Source organism: Oryzias latipes, chromosome 7, assembly GCF_053564925.1.
Source record: "Oryzias latipes strain Hd-rR chromosome 7, Olatipes_Hd-rR_3.1".
Lineage (NCBI taxonomy): Eukaryota > Metazoa > Chordata > Actinopteri > Beloniformes > Adrianichthyidae > Oryzias > Oryzias latipes.
Window position 1 is genome coordinate 11,683,882 of NC_136243.1, and position 22,554 is coordinate 11,706,435.

General features: G+C 41.3%; 1 protein-coding gene across 2 annotated transcripts; it reads right to left on the minus strand.

The window, feature by feature from the left end:
* Positions 1 to 805: 805 nt before the first annotated feature.
* klhl21 (kelch-like family member 21) lies at positions 806 to 22,091 on the minus strand. Of its 2 annotated transcripts, none has more exons than XM_023956879.2 (5): positions 21,940 to 22,091; positions 10,820 to 11,898; positions 6,925 to 7,330; positions 5,977 to 6,049; positions 806 to 4,233 (listed from the first exon to the last, which is right to left on the minus strand). In XM_023956879.2, the coding sequence occupies exons 2-5, from the start codon at positions 11,844 to 11,846 to the stop codon at positions 3,904 to 3,906; spliced, it is 1,836 nt and encodes a 611-aa protein (XP_023812647.1). In that variant the 5' UTR covers positions 11,847 to 11,898; positions 21,940 to 22,091; the 3' UTR covers positions 806 to 3,903. The 2 variants fall into 2 exon arrangements, with proteins under 2 accessions (XP_023812647.1, XP_023812648.1); XM_023956880.2 differs by lacking the exon at positions 21,940 to 22,091 and adding an exon at positions 13,357 to 13,479.
* Between the last annotated feature and the right edge of the window lie 463 nt (positions 22,092 to 22,554).

Sequence of the window (22,554 nt, forward strand, 5' to 3'; positions counted from 1 at the left end):
TCCACCTTTGTCATGGTAGGGAGAACACGTCAATGAAAGGGTGGGGTCATCTAAGATGGCACAAGGGTTAAGATAGCACAAGGGTTAAACACGTGCCAGTAATACAGGTAACGAGGGGAGAACAGAGGATCCTCTTACAGAAGAAGGTCCAGGTCTGTGAGAGCCAGAAATCTGGTTTGCCAGTGACCACTTATTTAATTGGTTTCATCTTTTTAAGTGGGAGAACTTGTACAATTAGTGGCTGGCTAAATATTTTTTTGTCCCACTGTATCTAAATAGCTTTGAAAGGGACATTAACCCTTGTGCTATCTTAGATGACCCCACCCTTACATTGGCGTGTTCTCCCCACCATGACAAAGGTGGATAAAGGTGGAAAGATTTCATGTAATCCATGAACACCAGTGAGGTTCACAAATCATTGAAGAAAAAAGGTTCAGCGCACTGTCTAGTGGGTCTAGATGACCCCACTCCCAATGTTAAAGTGCTATTAAAAAATCTACTTTGAACTTGGCACATAAATTACAAAAAAATACAAAGATTTTTTTGACAACATTTCAGGAGTTAGATGGATTTTATTTTTTTCTGCAAAAAGAGCCCAAGCTTTTATTTTGTAAAAAGTTGTTGCCACTTCCCTTGCCTGATGCTTTTTGCATTCAAACATATTAAAAGTATTTTTATTTTTAATGTTTTGTTTCAGTTCAAGGCAAACACCTGTATTTCCTCTAATCGCCAATAATAGGATATAATATTTTTAATCAAGAAAAACCAAAGCACACCTTTTCGTTAAACAGAGATCAGACTGGTGTTTCTCTTCAAAGTCTCTTTAATGAACTCTTTAAACCCACACAACCATGCTTGATCCAATGCATTCCTCTCCAAATGTGAGGGTTCATTTGAGGCAAAAACAAAGAAGCTCCAGTTTTTAGTTCCTTTTTTACCCACTTTTTCCTCCTTCAATCGGACTTTTGACTGCAACTCTTTAGTAAACACAATCTGATAAGCTTCACCTCACAGATTTAAAAAAGTAAATGTGCAGTGGAAACAGGCTGATCCAGACTTCATTCTGAAAAATGAAAAAAAAAAAAAGAGGCAGCAAGTCAATAATTTCACTTTGATGATGTTAAGTAGTTCTGAGTGGAAGGGGAATGATACTGCCTCCTGTGGCCACGGCAGGAACCAAGCACTTCAACTTAATGTTTAAGACCAGCTTTTTCTGTCTAAAAGAAAAGCAACACATAACATTAACATTTTAGAAAAATAAAAATGTCTGTAAAAAGAAATATAAAGCTGCAAGCATGTTGCTCATTAACTTTGAAATATGTTTTTTCCTATTGCAGCATCCATTTACACAACTGTTCAGGGCCTCAGCATTTGAACTGCACATTAGCTGTTTACCTCAGTACCTCACAGAAACCTGCACCGTTCACACTTTGGCTGTAGGGGGCAGTAATGAGAACAACACCCCTTACCTAAGCAGATTAAAAAAAAAAAAAGTTAAAATGGACCAAAAAAAAGCAAATCTGTGATTAGTGGTTGTTATAATTAAGAGGCATAATACAACATTCCAAACAATCACAAACGAAAAAAAAGATTTAGTGCAAAAATATTGAGTTTACAGGAAATATTTTACCAACAGAAAAAAAAGGAGTTAATGGCAAATTGTAGTTTGATTGTCGAAACATCACAGAAGTAATTTGGAGAAACTAAACTGATGTTTGGGAAACTCTTTTGGTGTGTATTTTCTGTTGACTGTATAAGATAACTGAACTGAGAGGCCCCTCCCTCTTTGTGTTCCAAACAGGAAGTACCTGCTGGTTTCAAGAATCCAAAATTCCATTGACTTCTATAGAGACATAAACAGCTATTGTTCTTGTTAATGTTATTTTTTTAAAACATTTTATATAACATACAAGTTATAAACTGACTAATCAGACGCCTTAATAAAACCAGATTCTCCCAAGTGGGAGGAGTGTGGCCTTCCAACAAGTTCACTCCTGAGAGTGGTTGTCATAGAAACCATCATAGCAGTAGGTTTAGGGGCTGTCATCTGGACTTAGTTTTTAAAGTTAGAAGACGTTTCACCTCTTATCGTTTTACCCTAAACCGACTGCTATGATGGAATCAGCCTGGATGAATGAGAGTCTTCATAGACATATTTGTCATAGAAACGATGACTCGGATCAATCCCTCGTTACTGACAATTTCTGACTCCAACATGGTGACCTTTAAGCAAATCAGACCGTCTTTGGGATTAATTAACCATTTAAAGCAGAATTGACCTGATTGTATCAATCAATTCAATTTTGCCATTTAAGAATATTAATTTTGGGGAAAATCTGGATTTTTTTCCCTAGCACCGTGCTCTCTTGGGGTTCTGTTGCTCGGAATAAGGTCTTCCGCCCAGACGTTAAAATGGCAAATAGCAAGGAAGAGCTTCTTCCTAAAAAAATGAACAGTATTTTCAGTCACATGGAACAGGTCTAGTTTTGTAACTTGCAAGCAAAAAAAAATTCAGCTTGAAGCCTGCTGCCACCAAAAGGAAGAACACCTGAAACAGAGGTACTATGGGGTAAAAGTGCTTCGCTCTACAAAACTCCCAAGGAGATGTCAAAATAAAAGCTTTTAGTAAATATAAATGAAGTTGTTAAAGTCTTGTCTGTTCCTAAAAGAAAAAAGTTTCGTACTTGAACAAAGAGTTTTTGAGTTTGTAAAAATGTTTCGTATCTGTAGAAAAGAAATGATCAGTCTGTAAAAATGTTTTGTCCGTGTGTAAAACATCACACAAACACACGAATACACGCATTGACCTACATTGACAAACCTAACTTAAAAGAACAATTCTTTTGCTTCTCAGTTGCAACTAATAAAAAAATGGATCACTATTGGGTTCAAGAAGTTTTGATCTTCCACTTCCATCTCATCTCTTTTTGTAAGAAACGTTTTTTGTGTTTTTTCCTGAATGGATTGGTTTGTCATTGCAGATCAATGCTCATATGTGACATTTCATACATGGACAAATCCTTTTAATGAAATACGTTTTTTTTCCCTCCCCCCAACACGTACAAAATCATGCCACAAACGGACAATGATTCAGCAAAAAAAAAAAAATCTAATATTTATCATTTTTTGTAAAAGAAAGTAGGAAAAACTTGGATTAAAATTGGAATTTGATTTTATTTTCAGACCACATCACCCAGCCCTTCCTAAAACATACATTTTGAGGTTTGAGCTGGTTTTAAAGTGACGAATTGTCCTCCGTTTGTTTTGAGCCGTTAGCGTCCCTGATTCTTCACATTGAGCACGCTCCGGTCGCTGCATATATAAAACATCTATAAAGCACTTCATATCCTTCACTTAAGCCCCTCCCACCTTTTGAAAATATTATAAAAAGTACAATCTTTCAAGGTTGAAAGAGCTGATTGCTTTTGGGAAATGTTCAAGTAGCTTTCATTAGTTGAGCACAACACAGCAGACTCATGCAGGTACCATAAATATAACATCTTACACTTCAATTGAAGATGCTATAGCTTCTACAGATCTTTTTTTTAAATAACCACGCACTTTTTGCTTTAAATGCTGTCTTTTGAGAAAAAGTAGAATAATTGACAAGGTTTTGTTTTTGTGTGTCTTTTTTTTTCAACCAGAGTCTAAAATCTCCATTCAGTGGGTCACATGGTGCAGCAGGTGACGCATTCAGAGGAGCAGGTCTAAATGTTGCGGTCATTTTCTACATTCTGGAACTTTTTTGTTTTGTTTTGGATTACAGCTGCTGGAACACACAGACTTTTCCCTACAGCCTTGACTGATTTCACGCCAGTTTGGCTGAATCAAACCGACGTGGACGTCCTCTCCGCTTCAGGAAAAACACAGGCGGCGAGCATAAAGAGAGCCCGATGTCTGAACTCAGTGCGCTGGATTCACGTCCTGGTTCTGGTTGAGATTGTTGTTCAGATTGTGCAGAGCTTGGTGGCGCTGATGCCGGTGGAGGTGGATGGCGTTGGACTCAGGCAGGTAGCTGGCTTCGAAGGGGCTGGACACCAGCGGCATGAATTGGCGGAAAATGCTGACACTGCCGTGCCAGAAGGTGGGCTGGGGGAGCTGTCCGACGACCGTCCAGGCACGGGCCGTTGGGTCGTACGCTTCCACCACGTCCGACAGCTCAAACGTGTTGTCGTAACCACCGGACACGTAAAGCTTCCCCCCCAGGACGGCGATGCTGCCCCCAACGTGCACCTGGGGAAAGAGTTACAACTCTTTAGACGCACAAAACCCTTCAAGTCTGATGCCTTCAATGTCGTTGAAAAAGTTAAGAAAAAAAAAAAAGACGTTTGAGGCATGTGGGGTTTAGAAGCATTAATCCTTAGATTATTGAAATGTTTCAACATGTAGGTCTCCCTTGGATTTTTGCCAGACCTTCATGAGGAACTAGGTAGTATTTAGGCATGGGCCACATATCTGTACCAGTATTTGCCGATATTTGCATAATTATCCGGATAGATCCGATTCTAAAAAATGATCTAAATATATTGTTCAGATTCACTTTATTTTTAAGATGTACACTTGGTCCTAATAGATTGTGAACGTTATCGTCAGGATTTAAATCTGTAATTTTGATGATATGTGTAGATGAGAAGCTTGAGGTCAGAGCTGTTTCCGACAAAGCGTGTCACATAAGGGTAAAGTAACGTACACACCAGGTATTTGACGTACATTTAAGGTGGAGTAGACACTAAATAAGTACACCTCATTTACCATTAGAAACTGTTGTTATTCTTTTCTCCAACATCAGTTTTGCTAACAGCTGGAGCATTGTTGTCTGCTATTTGGACATCTCAGAATGTGCAACATACCATTAAAATAAAAATAAAAAACCTACGGACACGCTAGACTGTGACGCGCAGTCAAGAACACACTAAACGTGCGTAGCCCATGGTGTTCGCACTGGACAAGCAAGGAGGGGCTTCTTCTTTTCTTTTTTTACCGTTTACTAGCGGATGTCTGACATCTACAGTTGGCAGAGGCTTGGTGTAAAATATGGAAGTTGTGCAAACTTGTAAATTTGGGAACAAAATGGAAATGGTTTGGTTCATGGCTGGCATCCTTGCAATGGAGTGAGATGGATTACCATCATCATACGCGTTTTGTACCTAAAGCCTGAAAGCAGTTGTAAAAATGTGTGTACCTATGTGTGAACGTGAGAGTTTTGAGTTAGGGAGCCTGAACCGTTTACATAGACTTTTCTCTGGAAGTGGGTGCTTGAACGCGCACTGCAGAGGGTGGTGTGAACATAGCTGTAGCGCTCAGGCGATATTTCAATCATCAAAAAACAAACAAACAAAGAAAAGAACATGGCTTTATACGAGTGTGTGTGTGTGGAGGGGGTTTGGGGCAAATGTAACTGGAGCTAGGAGGAGTTTGCTTTTTTGAATGACACCAAAATAATTGTATAATTAGATCAGACAGCCTGACAACAGCAAATAAATTGCCTATTTGATTTTCCTTGTGAGTCAAATAGAATGTTTAGTGTAAAAGGTATAAATGTGGCTTTTATTGTGGAGCGACACTAATGTTTTCAACATTTTTTAATTCTAATAAGACTTTTTAAATTGGTAAGAGTTTAAAATGTAATTTTTTTTTAAAATAAAAATGTAGGTAAAATGTAATTTTTTTTTCTAAAATATCCCATAGTCTCTATTGAGATAACAAACAAGATAAAAAGGTTTTCGTTTTTCTTTTGAACTTTCAAATTAAAATAAAATAAGTATTGTTTGGCGATCTAAAACCAGTACAAAATCAAAATGTTTCCAGCAATACCTAGTGCAAAATCTTTACATTTTTGGTCTGCTTAATTTCTAAAAACATGACTCTTTCTGAGTCTTGTCATAAACAAGACACACGATACTCTGAGGTTTCTTTTATAATATGCTATAAAAACAGTTGGCTGTTCTACACGTGTGTCAAATGTGAAATACAAACCTGGGTCATTGGGCTAATTTTGTCCCACTCGTTCTTTTGAGGATTATAAACATCCACCTCGGCTGAGTCATCCCTGCAAATAGAAAGACACGGTTCATATTACAGCCAAAACACTCATGATTTCATTCCCGGTCGAAAGATGTTACTTTTAACCCTTGTGCTATCTTGTGGGGTCCAGATGACCCCACCCTTACATTGACGTGTTATTCTTACCATGACAAAGGTGGATAAAGGTGGAAAGATTTCATGTAATCCATGGACACCAGTGAAAATCACAAATCATTGAAGAAAAAAGGTACAATGTACTGTCTTGTGGGGTCTAGATGACCCAACTCCCAATGTTAAAGTGCCTAGGATAGCACAAGGGTTAAGCCATAGTAACAACTGCCCTCATGGGTGGATATGGACTGTCTGCAGGAAAAAAATGGGCAAACTTGTACAGGGCCTCAACGAAATATTCTAATCGTAGACCACTCAGTGAGTCCATAGAGAGAAAGTTCATGCACATTTATCTCCTACAACAAGCAAGGGTTAATAAGGGTCAAGTTGGTGAGGCGCAAAGGTGCTTTACTGGTACTTCTTTTTTTTCTATCTCTCCAAATCCTGGGAACTGTGCAGGTTAATGCGTGCCCCGTATATATTTGCCCTTTTCATCCGCAAACAGCTACAATATATAACCATAAAGGCAGTTGTGACAAATGCTTTACTAATGACTAGAGAATGGTGTAGGGGCACTGTACACCTGCATCGCCAATACGCCACAAGTGTTTGCAACTTACATTAACCTTGCTCACCACACACATGACAATTGTACGTTCCATTTTCCTTAAGCTTCAGGGGAGTTGCAAGAAACAACTTTGCTCCTAGCCTCTCCTCTCTACAACCCATGAATGGGTGCACATGACTATACCTTAGACATACGTTCAAGTCAGACCTGAAATAACTCACCTAACAAAGTAAAGGAGGCCATACAGGGTCACCGTTTTTGGTGTGAAAGACCACGGAGGCAGCTGTCCACGGTTGACCATGGTCCAGCGGTTGGTGCCAGGATCGTAGCTCTGGATGGCCATGGTATCCTCATTGGTAAGGGAGCCGATGGCGTACAGGCGTCCATTGCACGCAGTGGTGGAGCAGTTGTCCATGGGGTGGAGCATGGCCGGCAGGGCCTCCCAGCAGTCTAGAGCCTGATTGTAGCGCTCTGTGCTGTCGGAGGCCACCACATACAGGTGACCGTTCAGTACGCAGGAGCTGTGGTACTCGCGGGGCTTCAGCATGGGCGACGCCTCGGTCCACTCGTTCACACTGGACTTGTAGCGCCACACGCCATCATAGAGGCGAGAGCCGTCAGAGCCCCCTAGAGGATAATTATACATCACCCACAGTTGATAGAAAATTGACCCGTTTTAAGACATCAAGGATTCAACCATTGGGTTGCAGGCTTTTGAGGATTCAATGAGCATTTCCCTACACCACCTTCTCCCCAGACTACTCTCTTTCTCATGCATGAATGTATATGTACTAGGGTTGGGCGATGTCCCCTAATTTGGCCGTTGACGATGTTTGCTGTCAACCATCGGGATGGACGATGACATCGTCGGGGGGGGGTTTACATTTTTCGTTCTTATATAACTGCTATTCGTTATTTTGCTTTTTGTCATTTTATTTCCCAACTAATGGTTAATCCGCGATGATCCAGTATAAACTGAGGGAAGTGACTTTAACAAAAAAAGTAACAAGCAAGATAGAAAAGAAGTAGTCTGCTCCCGCACTTAGCTAGCGGAGTGGACCGGCGGAGTGCGGATTTACAGCTTTGTGTTTGATGGGAAGGGGGGGGGGGGGGGGTACATGAGCGGTATGTGTGGGAGATTTAAGACTGCGATCCATCCCGCAGCTCTAGGGGTACTAGCTACCGAACTCAGAACCGGGTCTAAACGTGTGTCTGAGCACAGCTCGGATCGTCAGCAGACACAGCGGTTGAGCGTCAAAGCAGAAATGTCGCTCAGTCCTTAAAAAACATTCAAACAATCACGCGGATTTGTGTTTCCAGTCGTGTCCCGACTAAAATAAAGGCTGATGTTATTCTTACATGTTTACCTGCAGCCAGGATGCAGCGCCACCCAAAGCTAATGTTGTTAGCCCGTGTTAGCATACTGCTAAACCTGGCTCCGTTCAGAAAAAGCACTGACCACACGGATTAAAATTCAAATGATGAGCGAACATCTAACCATTGATCCCATCAAGATATTTTGTACATGTAACCGCGGCTTATGGCGTCGACGCGCAACGTGGCGGGGGCGTGGCATCACGATGGTGGTCTCTCCATCGGGATGTGGGTCACCCATCACGATGGACGATGATATTGTCCATCGGCACAACCCTAATATGTACTCCTAGAATTCTACTATCTTGTCTTATTTTTTGTTGCAGTGAGTGTATTTGTGTTGTCTCTTGTGTTGTCTCTTGTCTCATTGCATTAAACAGGAGAAAATTTAAAATGATCATGAAAAAAATACAAAGTACAGTGGGACAAATAGTGACTCAGGTGTATTTCACTGCTCTTCAGACTGAGCCGCTGCATCCTGACTCCACTCTGCAGTGTTTTCTTCTTTTGAAGCCTGCGGTGGAGGTGTGTTTGTTCGGGAGAAGAACATAGTGATGGGCAGTTGTTGTCGCTCTTTTTCTATGGGTTTTAGAGAAACTCGAAATTGCAAAAGAATTTGCACGTGCGTAATGTAAATTTGGCGAGCTGTTTTACGTACATGTACATATTAAACTGCAACGTTATTGACGCACAGGTAGAGAAGAAGCGGAGTGACTTTTTAGCCAATCAGAATGCAGAACACAATGCACAATGCAAATCCGTGAAGTAGCGAAACCGTGAAAAGTAATCCGCGTTGTAGCGAGGGATTACTGTACTGTAGGTCATTAACAAGAGAAACAGAGCCTATTGGAAAGGTATTAAGTAAAATGGACAGCATGGCAAATCCAAATTTTAAAAAAGATGGGAGGCACAGGGAGGTTTTTCACTTTGCATGGCTGGGATGACAGTTGGTGCCTAAAAAAGACAACTCCTGTCACAGTGTCCTCCACCACTGATGGTGCAACATCTAGAATATGTTCATGAACACAGAACACATTGCTACCATTGCTTCAACACATGTAAACAGCAAATACCCTTATGAAGAATGTGCTGTCAAAATATAAGCAGATGAGACAAAAACACAAAAACAAATCCAGTCTGAGTGTTACTGGAAACGTACTGTGGTCAATATATCTCAAATTGGAGCCAAATGTTTTTTTTGTCACCGAGATGTCTCACTTGTATTCCACATTCTGTTATAAATAAAGCATGATAAATTGCAACCCCATTCTTATTTACATATTACACAGCACCCCAACTTTAGCCAAACTGGATTGTAAATCAGATCAACACCGCTGTGCAAACAAATGCTGCAGCCATTTCTGTCAGTGGGGCGGTGAGTTAATGCCGGGAAATTTCCGACTGCTTTGAGGGTTCTTTAGAAGCTCTCACTTGGACTCCGATATGATGGGAGGCAGGTCATTTTCAGACAAGAACAGAACTTTGGTTACAAAGATAACCACGCCGATTGAAACCACGGCTGTGTTGCAGAACTGTCTGTTCTTTTTTGTTCACAGCCAAGCAGATTCAGAGTTGTGTATGAGGACTAGGCCTGCACAATAAATCTCAAATTTATCTTTATCAAGCTGTGCATACGGCAAAAGATGGCGAAAATCGCAAATAAATGGTTACTTTAAATATGCAAAAACAATCCTATGGCAGCTTGAAGTATTTAGTAACTGGTTGGAACCCTTTCATGTTAGACGCTCGCCTCCCATGCAGACTAGTTTCATTTGGAGTATAATTTAAGGTATGTTGACTTTCATTTAAATCAAATGGAAATGATGTTTTTGGTTGTTTTACCATTTGTTCAAATATCGCGAGTTATATCGTCATCGCAATACTGAATACTAATATCGCAAGTTTTCCTCATATTGTGCAGCCCTAATTAGGATATAATGGTCCTTCAGATTAATGGGGAAAAACAAAACAATAAATGACAGCAACCATGAAACTTCCAAAATGGACCTCAAAAAAGCTTAAGCCAGTCTTCATCGTTCCGTTTAGGGTAAAGGGGGATTCCGTTTCATGTTAACCCACCATTCAATGTATCCTTGTTCTGCTTAAACTACACAAACAAATGCATTTTAAGCTAAAACATAAAGCTGTCTTATTTCAACAGCCTGATTGGCTTTAGAGGCCAACTGTTGACTTTTAGAGAAAAACAACCCTGGTTCTTCTGATCTACCACCATTCTAAGTGTTTAGTCAACCCCTCTTTAACCATTTGATACCAAAGATATTGTCAGTGACAATGAAATGACGGACGCTCTTTGACGTACTGTAACTTTTTGATCATCTATGAGCTCAATGTAAATCAGCTGATTCTGATGCGGAGAAACACAGCTTTGCACCATTATGCATCATCATTAATGTACCGGTAAATAAAGTACTACATAATTGGCGCAAGTCCTTATTTCTCCACGACAGAATCAGCTGATTTAGTTGATTGCGTACGCATTTCATTCATGTAAAGTGTTGCATATTTGATTTTCTCCACTACAGAGTTTGCTGGAATTACATTCATTTCATAAACATTTGAAGTGTTACGATAGTCGAAGCTGGTCTTTATGATGTTCCAATACATTTAAGTTGGTTTGTGTTAGCAACCAGTAAGGTAGAAACAACTGGACAACAGGCAGGGTGATGGATCCGGATTATCAGGATTAGGAAAAGCTTGACTAAGTTTTTTCACATGACTTACCTGTGACAAACATATCATTTCCGAGCGCAGCTATGCTGTAGCCTCCGCCGAGATGATCAGGGAACTCGGCAAGGTAGCGCCACTGTCCAGTCTGGGGGTTGTAACAGTCCACTGTGACCAGCTCGTCACAGTCCTGGTCGCAACCTCCAATGATGACCAGGATCTCCGCTAGTCCCGTGGACGGCCGTGGACGCATCCGGTGGCAGGGTCTGTCATGGCGGTCGTATTCACAAGACTGGAAGCTTCGCGCTTCATTTACCAACCTCAGGCAGGTGGGGGAAAGGTAGACAAGGGGGTCACTTTCCACATTGGCCAAAAGAAAGAATCTCCTGACGAACGGGAGTCGGACCTGCTGTAGGAGCTCGGGCCAGTAATGTAACCGCCGCTTGAGGTCAGCTTTAACCCACCATACTGCTATTTGATAAACCGTCTCCTCCTTGTCCACACAGAGCTCATCGTCTGACATGAACTCGAGGAGGCGCTTAAATGGCAAACGCTCAAAGTCCGTCCCTTTAGCCAGCTCCATTATGTTTTTGAGGACAAAGCGGCGTGCACTTGTTGCTAGCTCTCTGCAAGCGTAGGCCTCAGCAAAGTCCTGGATCTCCATACAGTTGGAAACATCCAGCCGCTGCTCCAGGAAAGCACAGCAGGCCTCTTTGACCGAAGGGAACTGAAACAAATCCGCCGTTTTCAGCAGGAGGTCCACATTATCCTGAGTGACTGTGACCCGTCCTGTGTAGCAGAAGTCCACCAGTAAGCCCAAAAGCTCTGCCGACACTTCGTGGAGAACCACTCGGTCCATGACGCTTTCCTTCAAAGTTCCTGCAAACATCGCTCGAAAGTAGGTGCTCGCAGCAGCCAACACGGTGCGGTGACAGTGGAACTCTTTGCCCTCCGCACACAAAGTCACGTCAAAAAACTTGCGCTCGGCGCGGAGTTCGTGGATTCCTCGCAGCAGGTTGAATGCGTGGGACGTATCAAAGAAGGGCAAGGTGGATGGTTGTGTCTGCAGAACGGGCTTCTCCATCGCTCTGCTCTCGGGGTGTCGTCAGTGGACGAGCTCTGAATGCAGATTTGATCTGAAATAGATCAGACACAAGATCAAATGTAAATCTATCTTAAAAATGTATCTAGATCCAATCATTTCTTTAGGTGTTAAGTCATCAAGGTAGTCCTGCAGACAGTCTAATTGGGACAAGAATGCATGAAAAGGCTTGGTTCTTCTTCACTTCTTTCAATTATAAGTCTTCTTAAGTTAAAAACTCTGGCATTCATGCGTTGCTACGCAAGTTTCTATGATCGCTTTAGGAGTCTATGTTCACACCGGCCTCAGCAACGCGCCTTCAAACGGCCACTTTCAAAAAAAAAGCTTAGGTAAACACATGTAAATGGCTTCTGCGTTCAAAAATCTCGCATTTCCGTATAGCTACACAAGTTTTGAAGTTTGTTTCTGGGCTCTTTGTACTAAACGTGCAGCCACTGAACGCACATTAAACCAGGTCGAACTTTGATAAAGTATTACTTTTACGCAACTATTAGAAATATAAACTTCGGTTTTAAAAAAGGTCATGAGCTTTGGATCATGACTGAAGGACTACAAGAGGCTGAATCGGGTGAGCAGCTCAGAGTACAGCTATTGCTCCGGCATCTCTTTCGGATGCCTCCCGGACGCCTCCTTGGGGAGGTATTTGGGGCACGTCCTATAGGAAGGAAGCCTTGGGGAAGACCCCGTATGTGCTGGAGGACCGTGTCCGTCAGCTGGCCTGGGAGCGCCTTAGGATTCCCTGGCGGAACCAGGGGAATTTTTCTGTGGAGAGGGATGTCTGGGCATCCCTGCTTGACTCCAGATAAATGAAAGAAGATGGATGGATGGATGGATGGATGGATGGATGGATGGATGGATGGATGGATGGATGGATGGATGGATGGATGGATGGATGGATGGATGGATGGATGGATGGATGGATGGATGGATGGACAGATTCAATTAAGCTCTTTGCAACAGTCCGTTTAAAGGTCTGAGAAAATGTCTACCACTTTGAGCTCATTTGTAGTCAGTAGGGTAATCAGCTAATGTTTTTCTTAACTTCGCCCATTATTGATTCCACGTAATGCTGATTTAGTCATCTGCCAATGAAAAAGGTCTGCTGCATAAGCAGAGGCGTATGGTTGGAGAAACCGGATGAAGTGGAGTTGATAAGTTAGAGATATCATGTTCAGGAGTAATAAAGCTTGTTGTTAAGAACAGAGAAGAAATGTGCAGCAGTATTTTAGAGATGAAAGTTAGACCAAAAACAACTTCAGAATAAAATTATTTAAGGCAATTTTGATCCCATTTGATACCAAACACACATTCATAATAAATCAGCCTCCCTATTTTTTTTTAAAAATTCTATACCCCATAAACCTTTATCTTGCTTTTGAAAATGGTTTTATTAGTAGCAAATAAAACCATCCAAAGTTGGGTAAGTAAGTTGGTATCACAACAAAAGATCACAAAAGAATAATTTCACTTTGAAAATCCAGGTTTCTCCTACCTATCAAGAATTCTCCAGGAACGTTTCCAAATTGAAATGTCCGTTTTTAACACTCTACAACCCCCGACAGCTAAGCTTGAGTCTGAAGACCAGCTCCTTACAAACTGAGCTCACTTGTGGTCTGGAGCTATAAATACATCAGCAGAATCCATTTCCAGACAGGAGTGGGGGTTGGATTTTGGGGAGAACACCTAACAGGCAGTGAGCCGAAGCTAACGCCGCTTAACTGACACTGGTATGTCTATGTGGGCGTCCAGTATGAGTAAGGAGTCTCCATGAGAAGAGCCAACAGAGCCCAGACCTCCTCATATTGCAGCTTCCTGTAAATCTCTAGACATTTGGAGGTGAAGGACCATATGAGGAGAAGTTTGATCAGACAGAATTTGTATTTAATTAAAACATTTTTTGGTAAAATTTAGAAAAAAACATCTCTCCAGATGCTGGCTCAGACAAAAATTACAGAAGAATTCTTAAATTATTTTGCTAATTATCCGCGCTGAATTGCCAGAAGAAGATAATGTCGATTGGCAAGTAGAGGTCTACATTAAATCCCTCCATAAGCCCTTGTGTATTTTGAGAAGGATCTGAATAAAACTCACAGGTGTCGTCTTGCAGAGATTTGTTTAAAGGTTGTTTTAAAGCCCCTGGTTTTCTGGCCAAAGGACAGCACAAATTCCACACCAGGGTTCAACCGTGCAGCGGTCCAAACAGCTTGGCTAAGGGTCAAACTGGGCCTCTTGGAGGTCAAAAGGCAATTGATAACTTATGCACAGTCCACATACATTTTCTGACATTTCAGTGCCCTGTTAGGAATTCTGTCAAATTGTTGTGCAGAGATAGCCCAAAGCAGGATGCTTTGGTGAAAAAAACAGTATTTTAAATGTAATCAGAAATAGCATAATATGGACTGTAAAAAGCGTACCGTAACTCTTTAACTGTGGACACAATTAACGCGGTTCCAGCGGATTCCGAAGCGGAGAAAAGCGCTAACGTGCAACACTTTAGAGTAGTGATGTGTTTACACCATCGATGTAAATCTGCTGATTTTGTCACGGCGAAAAGCAACAAAAATCAGCAGATTTCGCTGCAGAATAAAGTGTCTTTGCACCATCACATGCTGCACATCAGTGCAAAGCCAATATGAAAAGGCGCTTTTCTCGCATGTTTATTGCGTAAATGGTCAAAGAGTAACCACATGTCAAAGAGCGTCTGTTATTTAGGTGTTTCTGGGGACATCTCAGGTGTTGAAGGGTGAAAAAATGAAGCAGAGTCTCTTAGCTCTTTTTGTGCGTTCTTTCCATCTTCTGAAAAATTGGCATGTTACAGTTTTAGCCATGAGATAAAAGGGTGTGTCCTGCTCACTTGACTTCCTGTTTTGACTTGGCTTGTCAATCCCCACCCAATCCAATGTAGCCCATTCTTACTTTTTTGAAACTTTAAAACAAATCAACCAGTTGGTCAAAAATAGAAATTCATATCTGCTATTATATCTGCTATATAAATCATTATTTTCTTTAAGAAAAGATTCTTAAAGTCCCCCATGTCAATTAAAAAAAAAAAGGTTCCCAGGGGTGTTTGAATTATGATTATGACGTTTTTAATCAAAATCCCACAAACCTAAATGTCTTAAAAAGCCATATTTCATGTCTGTCTGAAGCCTCTGTTTCCAAAATCTCCTCTACATGGGCATAGTCAATGTTGATGAGCTAAGTAACTCTGCCCTTGATCAAACGACACCGACTGACAGTCCCAGAAACGGGGAGAATTGCTGAATTCAATTGCACACCAAATAAAATGAAATGCCAGAAAGAAAGTGACAATTATCACGGGTTATGGTTAAGCTGCGTTCACGGTGAACACAAATCACATGGCATAGTTTCAATGTTAAGTCAATGGTATAGACGCCATCTGAGGTCCGGGTGGGCAGTTTAAGCGATGGGCGCAGCGCAAAGGTCTGGCAGCATATACACTAGGCCTGCACAATATACCGCAAATTTATCGTTATCGCGACATCAAGCTGTGCAATATGCATGCCGCAAAAGACGGCGAAAATCGCAATAAATGGTTACCTTGACCCTTGTGCTATCCTAGGCACTTTAACATTGGGAGTGGGGTCATCTAGACCCACTAGACAGTGCTCTGAACCTTTTTTCTTCAATGATTTGTGATCTTCACTGGTGTCCATGGATTACATAAAATCTTTCCACCTTTATCCACCTTTGTCATGGTAGGGAGAACACGTCAATGTAAGGGTGGGGTCATCTAAGATAGCACAAGAGTTAAGTGTGCTAAAACAAACTCATGGCAGCTTGAAATATTGAATAAATGAAATAAATCCCTTTATGCATTTAACCAATCAGAAGGACCCGTTTACGTTGTTGATCAATCAGATGATCCCTTTTATGTTTGATGTTTGCCTCCTATGTCGACAAGGGTCATTTGGAGTATAATTTTTATACTGTTGCATTGAAATGGAAATGATGTTTTTGGTTGGTTTGATATTTGTTTATATACCGCAAATTATATCGTTGTCGCAATATTAATCACCAATATCGCATATCGTGAGTTTTCCTCATATCGTGCAGCCCTAATATATACCCTCTCTGGTTAATGCGGACAGCTAGCAATCAAACTCAGACAGAAACAAATGCTGAGAACATATTTCATTTTAAATATATGCAGCCAACAACAAAATCCAGACTTAGACGCACTCAAAATACGTGTGGTGAACACACATACTTCTCTTCTCCTTCACCTGAGCTTGTGCACGCTGGACAGACAGGGCAGATCAATGCGCATGCAGTCCTGGGCCGTTGTGACATCACAACAGCTCATTAATTCAAGGCAAGCGTCTTTGTGGCAGTTTGGCAGCGATTTGAAAGGAGAAGTACTCAGTAATAAAAATAAAAATGAGATGAGATTTTCATTATATTTTTTCTCTTTCATAAGAAAAATGCCACATGTCAAAAATTCAAAAAAAGAGCGGGGGACTTTAAGCTATTTTAATCCAAAAAACGCCATCTCAGTTTGTGCAGATCACAACAGCATGGCGTTGAAATAAAAACCAAGAGTTAAACTGGACTGCAGTCTCTGTATTAATGCGAAAAAACTAAACAAAACCCTATGCTCTTCCAAGTCAAATAAATGCTCAATTACAAAGGAAAAATGAAGAGGAGAATAATGGAGAAAAAAAAAGAGCAGAGGCGTGGAAACAATCTGACCACAGTGACACAGAGAAAATGTGGCCACAACATCACAACAGTCAACAACACACTGAATTTTTTTCTTGTGCGATATTTGCCGGGAGCTAACCCTCTGACCTTTGATCACACAGAGAGCGTCATGCTGTTCCTCAAAGGAACAACCTTTTCCCTTTATCGTAATGGTTGAGGGGTCCCATTTTGGATTTATAGCACATTTTAAAAAAATGTGTGAAGACAAACACAACTAAAGTCAATAGAAAAAGCTGAACCATTCAATGAAGCTATAGAACTGAGGTAAAACACAGTACAGACTGCAGCAGAGTTACAGGAAGTCACATGTCTGTGTTTACCGTCTTCCAATTCATCCTCACACACAATACACCTGAATCAACAAAAATATGAACCGACTTAAAAATTCTATTAATGCACCCATGGCTCAAAGGAAACCTGAGCAGAACGGACATGGTTCATCAAAATGAGGAGCGTCACGTTGGCATGGCGATGGATGTTGGTCATGTAACAACAAACCCCCAAAAGAAGACTTTGGGAAGGACTATGCAGCATAGAAACATCTTGAATCATAAACCCACAAGATCCGCTTTAAAAACCTGAATTACTTGCAGATGTCTGTCAGAAAAAAACAACAACAGAGTTGTTTTACATGTCGGTGAAGGCGTAGAGTTTGCTCCATCCCTTGGTTTTATGGTCAATATTGTCAATTGCTGACCCAAACTTGTCTTTTAGATTGAAAACATTTTTGTTTTGTTTCGTAAACAATAATTTATTCACTGATTTGAAGGGTTTGAGCATAAACTGGACAGACACTGCAGACTAGATTATCGACGACAAAAATACAACAGTTAGAGGGAAGGGACAGAGTTAGCTCCGCCCACCTCTATGACAGCTTAAAAAGGGAAAAAATACATTTTAAGCTCTGTTGGGTCCACCCACCTTTCAATCAAAACAACACGTGCCCTAATTTAGGCTCCAATATAATCAAAATGCCTGATTAAAACTCTGGCTAACCCCCACTGATGTAATCATGAACAGAACATAATGTAATACGCATTGACAAGAATTAGAGGGTTGGTGGGACTAGCTGAGTTTTGTTCAAATTTCCCCCTCTCAAATTCGGAAAATGGTTTGTTCTGCTCCGGCTTTGAGTTAGCTCTGTGTGCAAAAGCGAACTCCCGGAACAAAACACAAGATTGTGTCACCTGAGGCAGACACACGAATGGGTCCAACCATTGTCTATTGACAATAAAATTTAAACTCAAGGTTCCTAAAAATGCACAAATTGGAGCTTTACTATAATTTTAAAAAGTGGTTAAAAGAATTATCAATCCTACAGAAAAATTTCCCCTTTTTATACGAGCACTGAACTTCTAGAGAACTGTCGTAGTTCCACCCAAGTTGATAAAAAACCTTGGCAATAATACTGCATTCATAAACAGCTTGTGGTCAGAGAATAGAGGCTCAAGCTACATTCACACCAGGGTTTGCAACCTGCATGTAAGCGACCAATTCCAGTGAAAAGTCTATGTAAACGTGTTTCCTGTCTATTTGACTTTTGGTTCCACCCCAATCCTGTGAACTGCGCTAGTGATGTTCATGTGGTAAGTGTGGAAAGCATCCTCCGACTGTCCCACAAACTATGTGCACCTGTATCAAGTGTAGCGTTTGCACACAATAAGGGGTCAGTGCTCGCAGCTTACTAACAACTGGGGTGTGGCATTGGGGCACCGTACAACAGTATCACCTATTCGTTGTAAATACGTGCAACTTCCATTTGCCTCACGGATACTTCCCAAAACATCTACCACATGCATAATAATGCTATGTTCCATTTTCATGATGTCCCTTGAGGAGGCTGCAAGACACACCTGCGCCCCCTTTAAGATGCAGCCACTCTTCTCTATAACCCCTTCATGGGCCGGGATAACCAAAAAAACCTGCAGGTGCGTGTGACTAAGACTTAAGGCTTTGGTGTCCATGAGACCAGGGTAACGTTGTCCCAACCCGTAACCACTCCCGGCCAGCTAACTGCACCAAAACCACCAGCTGGTTCTGGTGAGCATCATTTTCGGTATCTTGTATTTATAGATATTCTTCAAGCAACGCGCATGCTTCCCTTCTGTACTTTTTCAACAAAGTGCTGAAGCTCATCAACAAAACATGTTTTCCTAGGATGCAGCCTGGGAAACAGCTGATGCCATGTCAAACATCCAGCTTCTCCTCATGTCCGTCTGTTCTCACTCAGCACCTCGCAGGTTTGGACAGATGCCGCGCAAAGACAGAAGCCGTCTCCGCTTCGGCAGCATACCCCCCACCCTCCACAGTGCAGTGTGTCCTGCCCTTAAAAAGGCAACCGCACACAAACGCCTCATTCACTGCATGGGGGGGGGCAGTGCAGAGGCAACGCTCTGACAGGACGGAGATATATTCAGGGATTCAGGGGGGGAGGGGCTTAAGAGCAGAAAGAAAACTGCATTAGTTGGAGATAAAATAATTACATCTTACATAAACTAAAATAGACCTGCACAACAAATCTTCATGCATTTGACCAATCAGATGGAGCCATTCACGTTGTTGACCAATCGGATGGAGCTTTTATGTTAGATGTCGCCCTCCTAATTAGACGAGGGTTATTTGGAGAATCATTTAAGGTAATTTGACTCTTGTTTAAATCTAAACTTTTGCAGTGAAATGGAAATGTTTTAGTTAATTTTGCAATTTGTTCATTTATCGCAAGTTATATCATCATCTCAATATTGATCACTAATATCACAAGTATTCCTCATATCTTGCAGCCCTAAACTAAAACTAGCCACACATTTTAGTGTCAACACATTTTCAGAATATGACCCTCTCCTAAGTAAAAGTAAAAAAGATTGATTTAGTCAGCTGAAAAGAAAGACGCATTTTCACATGTCTGTGAAGCTATGTTCACACCGCCCTCTGAAAGCACATTCAAGCAACCACTTTCACTGAAAAGCCCATGTAAACGTGTGTAAATGCAATTTCCGAGCTTCTGTGTTCATAACTTCTACCTTCACGCATCACTACAAAACGCGTCTCCATAGAACATGTACTGAAAGTTAAACCAGGTCAAACTTTGAATTCTTCTTTGTATTCTTCTCAGCATCTACCACAATTTGTCAATACGCAGCTCTCTGAATCGATGTGGTGCTATCAACGCCATGATGAGATTTGTGCAGCATCGATTCCCTCCCCCCATTTGGACCCACAGTGGCCAGAATTTCCAGATTGTTATCCAGTCGTCAGCCATTTTTGATTGCCCGCGGTGCTATTGTACAATTTCCAACAGTCGGACGCTGGTAGTGGGACAGCAGCACGGGGGCAGGGGGAGTCTGAAATCGGTCGATCATCAGACAATTTTGGGGACCTTGGAGACCCTTCAATCAGTAAATTATTGCACGGCTGTCTTCCTGCCATCCGCCTGTCACTGAACTGCCACTGTGTCACCTCCAAAGGTGCCCGAGTGGCCTCTGACCAATGTAGAAAAAATGGTCTGGTCGACGTTTAATTTCAACTTTTTCCTAATACCTCAGCGACCGCCACGCAGAGATTAAAAATGCGACTGGTGCCTCCCGGCCATCTGCTAATTTTGCTGAAAAACTTTGCATTAGGTCGAAGCGCAGTGGCATTTGTGATCGTAGTCTAAATTCACTGTGTCAACCGTGATCATAAAGGAGAAATGAATCATTGGTTTTTATGCCAGCCTGGAAGTCTGTGACACCAAGTGTTTCATATTTCAGAAAAGGGCTATGAAAGAAAAAGACGGTTGTAAAATCAAATCAAAATCAGAAGTACTTTAAAGCAGTGGTCCCCAACCTTTTTGTCACCGCGGACCGGTACAACGCAAGACACGTCTACCGCGGACCGGGAGGGGGTGGGGGGTGGTGATGTGATGTTTGGTGTTCGCGACTTTGACGTGCGTTAAGTGTGACGGATGTAACAGAGAGAATCCGGTCACTTTTCAAAATAAAACGTTTATTTTAAAAAAAAACAATAAAATGGAAATTATTTTTTCATTCTATGCGTCCCGGTGCCAAAATTTCCCGCGGACCGGTACCAAGTGTCCCGCGGCCCGGTACCGGTCCGCGGCCCGGTGGTTGGGGACCACTGCTTTAAAGGATCCATTAATCTGCTTACACCATGGTCACTTACAAAAGAAATAAATATTCAACCAGTTTTTAGTACTTTATTCTTGTTGTGTTTTTGGCTAGGATCGCCTTTTTTATTTTTTATTTTTTTTACAAATAGTGGATTATTTGTTACGTGGTGCGGCGCCGTGACAACACGCCACTCCAACCTCTAATTTCGACAGCAAAGGCAGGTGAAATATATGCTGATCTTCACGATAGGTTAAATAAAGCAAAGATTCAGAAAGAAAGTTCACCTCTTACCGCTTGTTTTTGTCCAGATGATGCAAAAGTTTGTTTTTAAGAAGCCAGCACAGTGATACATAACATTTGCTAGGTGACCGGAACTTCTTTTTTAGGCGTGAAATATCACTTTTTAAATCCACACCTAGCAGCCAATCAGAATTGAGAATTCACCTGGACCATGGTATAGACGCTAGTAAACAGTAGAAAAAGAAAATTAGAAGTAGCCCCTCCCTGCATGTCCAGTGTGAACACCATGGGCTAAATGAGTGTTCAAGAATCCGTTTTTAGCGCGTCCCTGAACGTGCGTCACGTGCCTGGTATGTGTCTGCAGTTTAATAATTCTTAAGTCTTCTTGTCTTCTTTAATGACTTTTTACAAGCACAATTAAATGAATTAATAAGCAGCAGATTACGCTGAAGGAAAATGTATAACTATCCTGCATCCCTGTATGAATCAAACAGAATGACATGTAAACTCTGAGGCAATTTTCTGGATAAAACCTGCCTCGGTCATTTCATCCTGGTCCTGCGTCAGTCATGCAGCCTCACTTTGCACAGCACTGAGACATGAGTCAGCACTCACTTTGACTAAAAACATCATAAAACACATCCCTACAATAATCCATCTATGGTCCATATTAAAATGGACATTATCTAATGCTGGGTGAGTCAACAAAATGCAAAAACAAAGTAAGGTTTAACTGTTGGCAACTTTTATCTGCTTTTGAGTTCTAAGTAAAACTGATATATTATTATATATTATTATTATAGTAACATAAAACTGACAGGAACGTTGTTTTTTAAAGCCTTTTTTTGGTTGTCTTTAATGTTCAAGGCTGCCAGCGAACATCAAAGCGGCCATACGTTTACTAAGAACGTAACGGTGATTCATAGCTGGACATCGTGTTCCGCCTAAAACCTCAAAACCTGCTGTAAAAATCCGCATACATCTTTATCACGACAACTCACCAAAGTGTATCCAAAGCAAACGAGAGCAGTTTATGCAGAAAAGAGCGAGAAGAGGTCCCGAATCGAGTTTGACGGCGCAGCAGAGGTCGGCCTCCACATCGCCATGATGGCTCAGGCAGTTGGAGATGATGCCTTCACGTGCCCTCGGAAATGCCGTCAGAAACAGTCAAGTCCAGATTTAAACAAAAGAAAAGAAAATACGCGCTTATTTATTCTATAGAGATTGTGATAACTGTTTATTTTTTAGTGTTTGAACTCAAATACAAAAATCTTCATAATATTAAAATATAATGTCAAAATAAAGAAAAAATAAAGTTAAAAAATAAAACCAGATGGACTTACAGACCTAAAGATGCTGCGGTCTTTTATTTGGGAAAAGATTGAGTGAAACAAAATGAAGAAATAACAAATTAAAGATTAACAATATTTGATAGTTTCAATTGTAACTATCAAAGTTAGTTTAGGGTTCACAGAGAATTCGTTTACCAGTAGCGCTGGACCCAGCCAAAGTCAGATTTCTCGTTTTGTTCTCTCAAGTGGCTAACTTCGCCCCTCAGGACGTCCCCCTGGGTGGATCAGTTGTGTTATTCAGTGTGTATTCAAACCCTGGTTTGA